This window comes from Martes martes, assembly GCF_963455335.1.
Source record: "Martes martes genome assembly, chromosome: 4".
In the NCBI taxonomy this organism is placed as follows: Eukaryota; Metazoa; Chordata; class Mammalia; order Carnivora; family Mustelidae; genus Martes; species Martes martes.
Window position 1 is genome coordinate 140,339,764 of NC_137891.1, and position 15,016 is coordinate 140,354,779.

A 15,016-nucleotide genomic window follows, 5' to 3' on the forward strand; every position below is an offset into this window, starting at 1 on the left:
TTTGCCACAAATAAATTTTTAAAAAATAATCTATACCTATTTTTAATTTCTCTCTCATTATTTCTTAAACCCACCTTAATCAAGCTTTTCCCTGCATCACTCCATCAACATTAGCCTTATCAAAGACACCAATGACTTCCATTTTGCTGAGGCAAATAGTCTGTTCTCAGCCCTCATCTTCAGTGATCATCTCGTGTTTTTTCCCCTCAGCTTTATTGATATAATTGACATATAACATTGTGTAAGTTTAGGATGTACACCACAATAATTTGATATAGGCATATATTACAAAATGATTATTGCAATATGTTAGTTAACACATCTATCAATTCAGTTACCTCTTGTGTGTGTGTGCAGTGAGAACTTTTAAGATGTATTCTCTTAGCAACTTCCAAGTATATAATACCTGTTAAATACTACTATGTACAGCCACCATGCTACACATTAGATCTCCAGAACTTATTCATCTTAAAACATTCATTTTGACCACCTTCGCCCATTTTTCCTTCCTTCTCCCCTGCCCCAGGAACCACCAATCTACTTTGTTTCTATGAATCAGTTTGAGTTTTGATGACTTAGATTCCTTATTTATGTGAGACCACACAATATTTATCTTTTTCTGTCTGACTTATTTCACTTAGCATAATGCCCTCAAGGTTCATCTATGTTGTTGCAAATGGCAGGATTTCCTTCTTCATTATGACTAATAGTTCAAAGTGTGTGCGAGAGCGTGTGCCATGAGTGCATATATAGTATACATTTTCTTTATCCATTCATTTGCTGATGGATATTTAGGTGGTTTCCATGTCTTGGCTACTGCAAATAATGCTACAATGAACATGGGGATGCAGACACCTCTTCAGGATCATGATTTCATTTCCTTCAAACATATACCCACCTGTGGGATGGCTGATCACATGGTAGTTCTATTTTAATTTGGGGGGGAACTTCTATAGTGTTTTCCATAGTGGCTATACCAACTTATATTCCCAATAAGAGTGTACAAGGGTTCTCATTTCTCCACATCCTTACCAGTACTTGCTATCACTTGTCTTTTTGATAAGAGCCATTCTGACTGGTATAAAGTGTTATCTCATTGTGCTTCCAATTTGCATTTTCCTGATGATTAGTATGTTGAGCACCCTTTCAAGTACATGTTGTATAGCTTCTTTGGGAAAATGTCTATTTAAGGTCCTTTGCCCATTTTCAAATTGTTTTTTACTATTGAGTTGTATGAATTCCTTATATATTTTGGAGATTAACTCCTTATCAGGTATATGGTTTGCAAATATTTTCTCCCATTCCCTAAGTTGCCTTTTCATCTTGTTAATCATTTCTTTTGCTATATAGAAGCTTTTTAGGATGTCAGCCCACTTACTTATTTTTCCTTTTCTTCCTTGTGGTTTTGGTATCATATCCAAAAAATCGTTGCTAAGACCAATGGCAAGGAGCTTTTCTTCTAGAAGGTTTATGGCTTCAGGTCTTACATTTACATCTTTAATCCATTTCAAGTTAATTTTTGTGAATGGGGTAAGATAGGTGACTCATGTCCTTAAAATACCTTCTTCACTCAGGACACCAACTCTTGTGGTTTTTCATCCTACCTTTTAGCCATTCCTATTTGCCTCTTCTCCTAAGACCTCTTAACACTGTGTGGTCCAGGACTCAGTTTCTGGTACTCTTCTCTGTATATACTCACTCCCTTGGTGATTTCACCCAGTCTTATGACTTTGTCCTCTTTACTGACAAACTACTAAATTTGTATCCCCAGCTCAACCCGCCTCTAGAACTGCACTCGTATGTCCAACCCAGACATACATCTAAATGCTGACTCAGCATCTCTGCTTGGACGTCCAAAGACCTGTCCAACACTGAACTTGCAACCCTCTCACCAGGTCCACATCTAGCCTAATCCTGTTTCACTGTCAATCTTCCCCATTTCAGTCAATTGCTATTCTATCTTTCCAGTTGCAAGCCAAAAACCATGGACACACATTTGATTTTTCTTTTTCTATCACATGCTACATACAAATCATTAGGAAGCCTTCTGGTTCCTTTTATACATCCACAACGACCACTTCCTGCTTCTTTTACTATTATTGTCTTGGTCGCAGTCACCACCATCTCTCAACTGAATTACAGTAATAGCCTTCTAAATGGTCTCCATGTTTTCTTGCTCCATACAATCTATTCTTTTTTTTTTTTTAAAGATTTATTTATTTATTTGTCAGAGAGAGAGAGAGAGGGAGGAGTGAGAGTGAGCACAAGAAGACAGAGTGGCAGGCAGAGGGAGAAGCAGGCTCCCTGCCGAGCAAGGAGCCCGATGTGGGACTCGATCCCAGAACGCTGGGATCATGACCTGAGCCGAAGGCAGCTGCTTAACCAACTGAGCCACCCAGGCGTCCCTCCATACAATCTATTCTTAACATGCAGCCAGGATGATCCTTTGATTTTTTTTTAACAATTTTATTGAGGTATAATTAATATACAAAGAGGGGCGTGTGGGTGGCTCAGTTGTTAAGCATCTGCCTTCCGCTCAGGTCATACCAGGCTCCTGGGATTGAGCCCCGTACCAGGCTCCCTGCTCAACGGGAAGCCTGCCTCCCTCTCCACTCCCCCTGCTTGTATTCCCTCTCTCACTGTCTGTTAAATAAATATTTTTTAAAAATTAATATACAGGGGCGCCTGGGTGGCTCAGGGGGTTAAAGCCTCTGCCTTTAGCTCAGGTCATGATCCCAGCATCCTGGGATCGAGTCCCGCATCGGGCTCTCTGCTCAAGAGGGAGCCTGCTTCCTCCTCTCTCTGCCTGCCTCTCTGCCTACTTGTGATCTCTCCCTCTGTCAAATAAAGAAATAAAATCTTTTTAAAAAATTAATATACAAAGAATTGCACATATTAATGTATATAGTTTGATAGCAGAGTTATCTTTTTAAAACATCAAGGGGCACCTGGGTGGCTCAGTTGATTAGGCATTTGCCATCAGCTCAGGTCATGAACCCAGGATCCTGGGATCAAGCCTGCTTCTCCCTCTCCCTCTGTCTGCTGCTCCCCCTCATTGTGTGTACTCTCTCTCTGTCAAATAAATAATTTTTTTAAATCTTAAAAAAAATTAAACATCAAGTCAGATCATGATTCCCCAGCACCCCTCCCAAGCCAAATTTCCTAATGTGACCTACAGGGTCCTATAAAACTTACACCTCTGTTACCTCTTTAACTTCACCTTTTATTAACCTGCACTTTGACTACTCCACTCTGGCCACACTGGTCATTCTGTTGTTCACTAAACATCTAGGCTTATTCCCATCTTAGGGCTTCACACAGGCTGTTCCATCTAGAATGTTATATCCTAAATACCCCAGCTAATTTCCTCAGCATCTCCAGTCCACTCCGGTATCTCCTCACAAGGCCTAGCTTGACATCTGTATTAAAATTACAACCTGTACTTGCTTCTGTACCCTCACCTCCAACAATCCCAACTTCCCTTATCCTGCTTTATTTCTTCCTCAGGGCCTTTATTACCTTCTAAAACACTTTTTAACTTCTTATTTTTATTTAATTATTAGTGACTATCTTTAAGAATCAAAGCTAAGAATGTAGGGATTTTTATCTGCTTTGTTCATGGATATATACCAAGGGCACAGAACAGTACCTGGCAAACATAGGCACTCAATAAATATTTATTGAATGAAATACCTATTTAACGATAGATTAGCTAGGAACAGGCCAAGAAAAACTTTTAATGCTGACTTTATAAAATAATTAAGCCATGCACCATTTTATATAATCTAAATATAGCTGTAGAGTAGGAACTCCCAGAAATTCAGGGCCCAAGAGCTAATTTGAATGGTCAGATTACAGATCACTGAATGGACTGCCTTAGTCTGGGGTAGGAAATCTGGGGATTTTGAAATCTGGGGTGTTTGAAAGCAAACCTTTCCATAGTTCCATCCCCTCGCACTAGGAATGTATGGTTGGTCAGCCAAGCCTCACATAATAGTGAAAGAAACTAACTCAGGTTTAGACTTTGGGGGATGAAACTAAGCTGTCCTCCTGGTCTGCAACAATGTGAGATTATTTAGTTCCAAGCAAAGAAGCTTTCCACATAGGCAGCCCAGCTTACTATAAAGCTCTGCATTGAGTTTTTAGTTCAAAGTTCCACCTAATAAATGTAATTTATTGCAGAATAAATTTGTCACTGTTTATTCTATACAGGGATCTTCCATAGGAAGCTAGCAAACACAGGATAAGGGGTAGGATTGATCTAGGGCAGGATTCAAGTACTCCAATGTGTTCTGGACAAATACTATTTTAATATTGGGATAATATACCCCCACTGACACCCAATTTCTATGATAACCAGGAAGAATTTTAATGCTCTTAAAACAAAATAGTTTGGGGATTGCCAATAGGGTCTAAACAAAGGTTTTTGTTTTTGTTTTAATATTTTATTTATTTATTTGACAGAGATCACAAGTAGACAGAGAGGCAGGTAGGCATAGAGAGAGAGGGGGAAGCAGGCTCCCTGCTGAGCAGAGAGCCCGATGTGGGGCCACATCCCAGGACCTTGAGATCATGACCTGAGCTGAAGGCAGAGGCTTAACCAACCACCCAGGTGCCCCTTCATTTTTTTTTTTAAGATTTTATTTATTTATTTGACAGACAGAGATCACAAGTAGGCAGAGAGGCAGGCAGAGAGAGAGAGGAGGAAGCAGGCTCCCCACGGAGCAGAGAGCCCAATGCAGGACTCAATCCCAGGACCCTGGGATCATGACCTGAGCGGAAGGCCGAGGCTTTAACCCACTGAGCCACCCATGTGCCCCCTAAACAAAGGTTTTGATAAAAGAAGTAGCAAGGGGTCAACATATGAAAGTCCCGAAAGAGGTGAATGAAGACAACAAAGCTAAACAGATATGGAAATGAATGAAATGGAAAAGGCAAAGATGACAAACAGGCTCCAACCTGAGGAAAATCTCTTGTGGTTTATTCAATTTTTTTACTAGCATATAAAAAACATATAGGAAGAAACAGAACTAATTATGCCAGTAATAATTCTATGAAACTTTTTCAGTTTAAAATATTATATTTTAAAAGAAGTAAAATTGTAAGAAATCATTTTGGAAAAATATAATTTTATGAATAATTTTATGCAACTACATAATAACATTTGTGTGGTTTTGTTTTGCACTTAGGTGATTATATGTAGCTAATAAATTTATGCATATATAATAAACACATAGTAATAAATAAAACACAACATTTTTACTTACAATGATACCAAGAGAATGGACTTTTCATGTACTTGGAAAGAAAATAAAAAGAATGACAGTGCACAGCTAACCTAAGAAAAAGGGGGGAGAATGAGATATAACAACTTATAAACTATAATAGTTTAATTATGAATCTAAATAAAAATCATCTGAAGTAAAATTTTAAAGCTTAATGTAGTTTCTATCTAACAGGAAAATGTCTATACAACATTAATGCATAATATTTTATTCAAATACAGAAAAACGTTGCTTGAAAAAATGATTATACTATATATACTATACTTAACCATCTAAAACAATTTCATTCAGACTCAATTATTAATAAACAAAACTACTGAATACTTCAGACACACAGTCAGACCTTCATCCCCACCTTGGAATCTCTGACAATTAAAAGGAACTGAAGGACAAGAAATTCAAAAACACCTCATGAAACAAATGTGGGTATTAAGAAGGGCACATATTGCATGGAGCACTGGGTGTGGTGCATGAACAATGAATTTTGGAACACTGAAAAAAAATAAATTTAAAAAATAATTAAAAATAAAAACAAATCTATTTTAGTATATTTTTAAAATGTACAATTCAGTAAAATATATTAAATGTTTTATGAAGTCATCATTTGCTATTTGGGGTTTAAAATTAAAATTAATTAGGTCTATTATCAGAAGTTTATGATCTGCATACTGAACATCTATCTACACACATGCAATCCAGAGCAAATCCTATCTACACCACTTTCTAATTACAATATCCACCCACTTCTCTCCATTCCCCCCTGCTAATAGTGGGAAAGGAGTGGTCTAAGCCACACTCATCTTTCTCCTGGACTACTGCAATAACCTCCTAATTGGTAACACTCTTGCTTCCTTACAGTCCATTATGTACTCAGCCACCATATCAGATCATGTAAATTTCCCTGTTTAAAATCCTCAAATAGCTTCCCATTAACACTGAGAATAAAATCCAAACTCCTATCTGGGTCCTGCCTTCCTCATCCAGTGTATTTCTTACTATCTCCCTCATGCACTTCACACCAGCCACTTCATACCTGTCCCTTTTTGTGCTGAACATGCCAAACATGTTCCTGCTTTAAGAAAAAACTTCGTTTTATCAAGTCAGAGCACAGATCTTAGTGATTGGTTCCTTCTGGCTAGTCATTCAGCTCAAGGCCTAAATGTCACTTCCATAGAAAGGCCTTCCCCTGTTCAAGCTAAAGTACTGCCCCCTAACAAAACCCCACCAGCACTCCTTTCATATAACACTATTTTCTTCATAGCCCCATTACTTCCAGATATTTTCTCATTAACAAATCTATTCTGTTTACTGTCCTCCTACCATTGGCATGAAAGGCCCCAGTTAAGAGAACAGGGATATGAGCTGCCATTCACTTACACACCAGTACTTGGAAAAGGACCTGGCACATTAGAGGGCACTCAAAATATGCTACTTGAATAGATTAAATATGATCACCCTGCTGCTGTACATATATTAGTATTCATACCATCAATTACCTCAATTATAGACTTATACTGAGAAATAATTCAATCTTTATTGAAAGGAAAACACTTTGAAATAATTATAATGGGAAATGTTTTCAAAGTTCTCAGGAACATTCAGTAAGAATTCAAAACATCAACATTAATAAGAAAAATCATTAATATAAATCATTTTTAGTTTTTTAAAGATAATGGCTTATATACTAAAATAGCAAACAGAATAAAATTAGGAGATTAAGAGAAAAAAAAGTTTTTTCTGGCTTATAATCCTAAAAGTAATTACCTCTAACACTGCTACAATTACTCAAACTCTGAAATTGCATTCAATTATCTTTGAAATATACCTTTATTTAGCATCTTATTTCCTAGAAAAATAACATAATCATATGTAAGCTTGTAAATATTTCAAGTTAGGCCTATTAACAACATCAGAGCATTATTATTATTCCTTCTATTCTAAAAGTCCTATAGAATAGTAACAGATGATGTAAAATGCTCAGAGTTCATTCTCAGAATGAAGCAAGAAATTGTCAATAAAAAGGTAATAAAAAAGAAAAGAGGAACATGAAACTATTGTTTTGTACTGTGGTACCCATATGCACTTCTGAAGTATTTTACTGTTATGCTCTGTTCTGGCTTTTTTTGAAATGCAATATAAATAAGTGCCCATCTCAAAATTGAAACCCTAATTTCTAAAATGTTGTCCCCTTTAAGCCCATTAAGAGTTTTAATAAACTAAATTTTCTTGAATAGCACTTTAAAGACCAAGGCATAAAGGAACCAAATTTTAAATACCACAGAAATACAACCAGGGAGGAATTTGTGAGCCGACTCAGAGAAACCCAAAGTTGTAGAAAATATAACCAATTCATCTTCAAACTAACACAAGTCATCTTCCTTAAACAGAGATCTGTCCCCTGGCCTCAAAAAGCTTTTTTGGCTCTTCTGGCACACAAATCAAACTCCCAACTTTTTAAAGCCAGCATTCAAGGTCTTACCCAATTTGAGCCTTTTCAACTCTTATCTCCCACTATATCCTTTCCTAACCTCAAAACACACACACACACACACACACACACACACACGTCACACAAATTTCACTGTATGCTATTCCCAGCATTCCCTATCCTTTCCACCACTGTATCCAAGCTCTTCCTCCTGCCTTGAATTCTCTTCTGCAACATAATCTCCTATTCCAAATCTTGCCCAGCTTTCAAAATTTGGCTCCAATTCCATTTACTCTAAGAAGCTGTCTAAAATCTGCCCCAAAGTATTATTTCCCTTTTCCACACTATCACAGCATTTAATGTGTAACTAAAAGAACTTACTACCTTCTACTTAATAGCATAATTATTTAAACATATGTCTATTCCCACTCTTTTCTTCTCTGTATTCCCTAATACAAAGCAGAAATTAAAGAGTTGTTGAATTAAACCAAAAGATTCTGATTATTCAGCCTAATATAAAACACAGCACCAAAGTATGTCAGACACTCAATAAATGTTCACCAAATAAATGAATACCTTATTTTCCAGTCCAGTAAACCCCATTCAGAGGAAGAAAATAATTACCTGTATTTTTAAAAGATCAGTTGCAGCAAGAATTAAGTATTTAAAGTAGTGAGAAACTTACCAGAGTAAATCTGAATCCTCTGGGAGATGGCTGAAGTGTTAATTTTATACATGCAGGAAGCAGGCTCAAAAATGTAAAACAAAAGCTAAAAAAAAGAATAAAAATAAAACATTTGTTTTCTTTATAGAGCTATGTAATTAAAGCAAGGAAATATTGTTTAATATAAGGATCACATTACTTAACTTGTTTATTTCAAATTAAAGGTTTTATTTATTAAATGTAAACTTAACACCAAATATTTAAATAAAATCCATTCATTGAAATATTTGTATACTTTTATATGTAATTATATAATACAGAAAAAATATTATAATGGTTACATTACTTATAGAAAAGATACACAAAGATAGATAGCTAACACTAGCAAACACTCAAAATAAGAAAACACTATCAGGCATAAAAAAACTATATATTTGTAACACAAACATTCATAAAATTTACTCACAAAAGAACCTCTCACAAAAGTTGACTGTTTGATTTTCAGCCCATGGTAAATCAGAGAAAACAAGTTAGAAAGGGAGTGGGTAGCTGCTAGACCTTCTCCTAGTGATAGCCGATGGGCAGGGAGGAAAAGGAACTCAATGAGCAGAGCCATGTGGAGCCATTTGGTACCATGGCAAACAGCTTTTGCAAGCCCTAAGGACAAATTATAACACAGTAACTGATTTTCCCACTGTTGGTGGCTCTGTAGTGTGTCAGCTTGGCTTGGCTGAACTACAGTTCCCTGAATATGCTTCTAGATACAGTGGGCTACAAGGGATACTCTCAGAACTGGAAGACAGAGGGAGGCAGCACCGTTATGTGGCATGCACACACACACACCTTCTCCCAGTTATTCAAACACTAATCTTGGAGCTGCTGAGGCGACTTTGGGCAGATGTAATGAAAGTTTCTCTTCAGTTGATTTCAACTTAATCAAAAGGGGGATTCTTGGATGGCCTGACTTAATCAATTTGAAGGCTTTTAAAAGAGAGCTTAGGTCTGCCCTAAATTGAGATTCCAAACAGCAACTGGGTTTGAATTGCTCTTCCTCCCCCTTAGATACTCTTTCCTAAATGCCTGCCTTGTGGACTTCCAGTTTGTTCAGTCAGATCCCCTGACGGTATAAGCCAATTCCTTGTAATAAATTCACACACACACACACACACACACACACGCCCTCCTACTCATTCTTCTTCTCTGGTTGAACCCTGATTGATACACCCCTGGAAATTATGGCTCTTCAAGATAATGTTTAATCATGTTTAGTAGACTTTGTTTAAGGAGGAGGGAGATAGGTAACAATCCAGGAAGATTATCACTTCACATACTTCAAATAATAATTTTGGTATATAAAGGGATAGGTAGTGTTATGTGGAAAATTCACTAATGAAGAACACCTCATTCCCCAATGACACCAGACAAATGAGATATTACCATAATACTTTTAGAGAAGAGCTTCTACAACACTATCCTTGAACTTTATATCTCTTACCTGATTATTATCTGGATGTGACGTGGCAAAATATCCTTGATCTTCAGAAAGATACTGAAGCTGCACCAAATATTGGCCACTTTATCCTTAAAAGAGATTTGTGAGTTTTACATTCTAATATAATAGAAATATTAAACTCTACCAAAGTACAGCCCATGATTTCTAAATAAACTTTTGAGACATAAAGCTTTTGTTTACAACTGTTTTATAACCGAGTTGCTTAAACTCTCCAAGGAATACACACACACATACACACACACACACACACACACACACACACACAGCATTTTTCGTTTTTTGCAATGAGAGTTGACCTAAATCACAAGCCAACCATAATCCAGACATTCCCAAGAAATATTTACTATTTTTCAAAGAACAGCACACTATCCCTAAATACTGAAGTTACTCATCTTTGGACATTTTTCTAGGAAATCTTTTTTCCTAATTTGTAGAACACACATTTTTTGGACCCATTTTATCACACACCTAAAATTATCTCAATTATAACCTACTAGCAATTCACAATGACAAGAGTTAATTGCTAATAAATCAAGGCATTTAAAGACATTAGCAGTTGTGGTAGGATCGCTTTCAAAATTAAATTTGTAACTACAGCTCTCTGCCTGTGAAACCCACCCTCTACACAGCTGCTTAACTCACAGCTGTGTAAGCATAACATCAAGAAAGTAACTATCACTGACAACTGCACCATCCCACTTCCCTCTGTCGATCAAAGAAAATGCTCTTCAGATTTTGAGGGTAGTAAGGGAATGGAGGTGGCCAGCAACACTATCAAACATGTATGATACACATCTTTATAATTATTGTGATAAATACTATTTTTGAAATGGAAGGCAAGGCAGATAACCAAGAAGCTTAGATGGAGAATTAACTTTTCTTTATATAGGTTTTAAGGTTAGAGGAAGTATTAAGAAGAATACAGTTTTCAAAATTCACACCACAGCTCTGTCATGTACAAGCTCTGTGAATCTATGACCTCAGTTTTCTGATCTACAAAATGATACAATAGCTACTTCAGTCAGACCTTTTATGAGAATCAAATAAAATCACATGTGAAGTATGTGGCACCTAGTAAGTAAGAGTGATAACAATAATAGTGATGACTTGTGATTATCACTATCAGGAGCAGCAGCATCCCCATCAACATTTAAGTCACATATGCCTGTTCCATCACACACCAAATTCTTTCTTGGTCTCTTTCAAAATGCTTGTACTATCCTACTATAGATCCAGTGAAAGACAGATAATCTATAGCAATTTATATATTCAAAAATTAGAAAGATACATATGCTTTTCTAATTCTTTTTAAAAGAAATGTTTATCAAAAGCAAATTATCTATAAACATGTTGTCTCTGTCTAACTTTATTAAAAGGCCTTTTTGTTTCAGAAAAATGGTTTGTTTAATTTAATTACTAAATCTAAATCATCAAATTATCCATGTAATAAAAGTTTAACAAGAGTGATTAAGCTAGCATTAAATGAAATGAAAGATTCTCATTAAAAAATTACTGTGGATGAAGGTTATATAAGGAAATTATGAGATCTTGCTGAAGCAAACATGATTTAGTTTAATAAATAATTTCCTAAGACTAAAAAGAGAATATAAACCAAAAAATTACAGAGCTGTTAACTTTGTAGCTGCAACTTCTCATGCTGTCTTTCGCTATGGATCTTATTTCGTTAGAAAAATAAATAACTGAAGAGCGCCTGGGTAGCTCAATCATTGTCTGCCTTCGGCTCAGGTCATAATGTCAGGGTGTTGGGATCGAGCCCCACATTGGGCTCCCTGCTCTGCGGGGAACCTGTTCTCCCTCTCCCGCTCCCTCTGCTTGTGTTCCCTCTCTCGCTGCGTCTCTCTCTGTCAAAAAAATAAATAAAATCTTTTTTAAAAAAAGTAAAATATATAACTAAATTATGGATTTCATGATGGTATAAATATTATCTATTCATTTAATGTACTAGAAAATGCCAGCTGACCTAGAGGTTATATACTGGATTAAATAACTGGCAAGGAATGATTACAAGGAGAGTAGCTAAAGTTACTACTCCTTGTGTGTCTTCTATATGAAATCCCCAGAGGTCACAGCAAAATAGTGTTAATAGAAAGGAGTAAGAAGAAAGTACTTAAACATACCTCAAATAATCCACGATCAACGGGGAAGAGTCTTCTTAGAACTTGCAGCATTTGCTCCCTTTCTGTAAAGAATGGCAGCCAGCAGAGAATGAAGGAAGCCACAACTGTACAAGACAGCTTAATTAACAAAACAAACCTAGAACAAAAACAAAGGTACCCAGTAAGACAGGGAGAGATTAATAATTCTGAGAAATCAGTCTCAGTCTCACTGAAGATAATAAATATAAATGTATAGTAAGGACAAATCTATGCTACTAACAAAGGTTAACATGGGAGTCTACTCAAATCAGAGTTAAGAAATTCACAATTAATAAGATGTATAGCTCTCCAAAAAAAAGACTATCACCATCTTAATTAACATTTAACTTACACGCTTTTCCAATGCAGTCATGAAGAAAAACGTCAAATTGGGATGTATTTCTATTAAGTATAAAATGTAATATGCTCTAAATGGATGAAATCCTATAGCAATGCTCTAACGAGCCAATCCACATTACCTCCAGTAAATGTACATTGATCAAAATATTCCTCTTGTTAGGAAGATTTAAAATAAAATTAGAGAACAGGACTGAATCTCTCTTCCAACTCACTCCACAGTCAACACATTATTAAGAAATCACCTAAAGGCAAAAATGAAAGACCACCTTCTTCCTGGTAAGTATGCCAAATAGATTCTCTGAAGTACTTTTTAAAATTCTATTGTTTAAAAGCCACTCACCCCTTTCCTTTCAGGCCTTTTTTAAAACACTTGCCAAGCAAAAAGCAAAAAAATGGCAAGGAGTGGTAAAGTTCCATCTGTTTATAATTTATAGCTAAGCAAAACGCCAGTGAGCCTAGCAGGTCCCAGTCACAAGATACTCCAAGAACACCCCACAAAGCAAAGCCAAGACTCACAGAATTATATATGTTCCCATGTCAAGGAAATTAACTCAATAATTAAAAGAGATAGATCTTGCATTTTATAGAGCATATTTAATATGTGATTTTAAAATAATATATAGTGAAGGCTATTTCTAAACAGAAATTGCAAGTATTGAGGTGATAAACTAATATGAAATTGTATATAATGGCCTCAAATACATCAAATTGACTGCTAAACAGAGCAACTGATTTGCTTAGATTTAAAAGATCACTAAACAGTTAACACATAGCTTTGTTTCTATTAGACTATCTCAGAATATTACTATAATAACATACCAAAATCTAGAGAATACAACAATGCTCCAAAGTAAAACACACGCACACACAGACTTGCTGATATCCCCATACTTTCTTCTATAATATGCATCAATATTATAAATTAATATGTCTTTGATTGAAACTGATAACATTATAGTAAAACAACATCACAGTTAGACTTTGCAGTTCAAAATGGTTCAGCTGACCTCTCACATTTACCTCCACTCTTTCCTGAGACCCCCCTAAAGTGATAGGGAATTTTATTTCTTTATTTTTAATTTTTAAAAAGATTTTATTTATTTGACAGAGGGAGACAGCAGGAGAGGGCACAAGCAGAGGGAATGGCAGGCAGAGGCACAGGGAGAAGCAGGCTCCCCACAGAGCAGGGAACCCAATGTGGGGCTCAATCCAAAAGCAGACATGTAACCGACTGAGCAACCCAGGCACCCAGATAGGGAATTTTTAAAAGTAAATATTCACAGCTGTAAAGAGAGTAGGAAGATGGGTTACAACAGATGAAGATTTAAACACATTTTCAGAAGACAAAGGACACAGAAGCATAAATAAAATAGGACGGAAGACGCCAGAGCTTAGAAAATGCATAGGAAGGCTGAGCAAGGAAGGAGCCAATCCACTCTGCAAGCCCCTAGAGAACTCAAGAAACACCAAGTAGGTTAGAGTGCTTGAGTAACATGTTGAAAAGAAAACAGGAGGATTACATGAAAATGCCTACATGGAGACATCCAACCCCACCTTACTCCTATGCAGAGGTTATCCAGGAACCAAATATTTACCCCCCAGGCAACAGAAGAAGGAGTATTTCTCCAAAAACATGGAATTAACTATCCAGGACAGCTAGTGTAGAAGTGAACACCACAGTGCAAAACCTCCCCATTCTGACACTTATGGAGCCTAAATGTTCTGGCCAGCTCCCTGCCCACTTACCCTACAGGGGGCCAAATACAGAGAACTCACATGCAACTTTTTCTTCTGCCTTATTCTTAAATAAGAATAGATACATTAGGATCAAACAGACATTTTAGAAAAACCTGTAACAAGAAAAAAACCCAAAATGAAAAGGGGAAAAAACTGACCTTAGAAGAATGGAAATAATTCAGGAAATAGTAGAAAAAAGAGTAAATTCAAATTTAAGATAGGATTAATTAAAAAAATGAGATTTAATAGAAGTATTAGAGATAAAGTCATGATAATCTAAACCATAAAACAAAAGATAAAGAGATGCTCAAGACAGAGGTGAAGGGGTGCCTGGATGGCTCTCACAGTTGAGTGGCAGATGCTTGATTCTGACTCAGGTCGTGATCTCAGGGTTGTGAGATCAAGCCCCACAAAGGGTTCCACACTCAGTGGGGGATCTGCTTAGGATTCTCTGGTTTCTCTAGATTCTCCCTCTGCCTCTCCCTCCACTCACATGCACACACTAATAAATGAGTAAATCTTATTTTAAATCTTAAAAAAAAAAAAAACAGGACAGAGGTGAAAACTCTAACATCTGTCTAATAAGCTCAAGAAAGAGTGAAGTGAGAAAATCATTGAAGAAAATATAGAATTTCCCAGAACTGAAGAACATGAGTCTTCAAAAATAATGACTCACAGAGTATCCAAAACAACTGTTGCAAACCCCATGCCTAAACAAATCACTGTTAAATTTCAGAGCCCAAAAGGTAAAAAAATAGTAACAGCAGCAGCAGTAACAACAGATAATAATAGCAATAAATAACTCATATAGAGCTTAGTATCTCCCAGGTACTGTTTTCTTTAAATGTAATATTTCACTTAATTCTCAAAACA

General features: G+C 36.3%; 1 protein-coding gene across 2 annotated transcripts in view; it reads right to left on the reverse strand.

Moving 5' to 3' along the window:
- ALG6 (ALG6 alpha-1,3-glucosyltransferase) overlaps positions 1-15,016 on the reverse strand; it is a 66,427-nt gene that overhangs the window by 10,082 nt on the left and 41,329 nt on the right. For both annotated transcript variants that reach the window (XM_080800651.1, XM_080800652.1), the window contains exons 8-11: positions 12,029-12,164; positions 9,873-9,958; positions 8,399-8,483; positions 5,268-5,338 (exon numbers count right to left, since the gene is read on the reverse strand). In XM_080800651.1, coding sequence (XP_080656777.1) covers positions 5,268-5,338; positions 8,399-8,483; positions 9,873-9,958; positions 12,029-12,164 — 378 coding nt within the window. The remainder of the gene's footprint in view (positions 1-5,267; positions 5,339-8,398; positions 8,484-9,872; positions 9,959-12,028; positions 12,165-15,016) is intronic.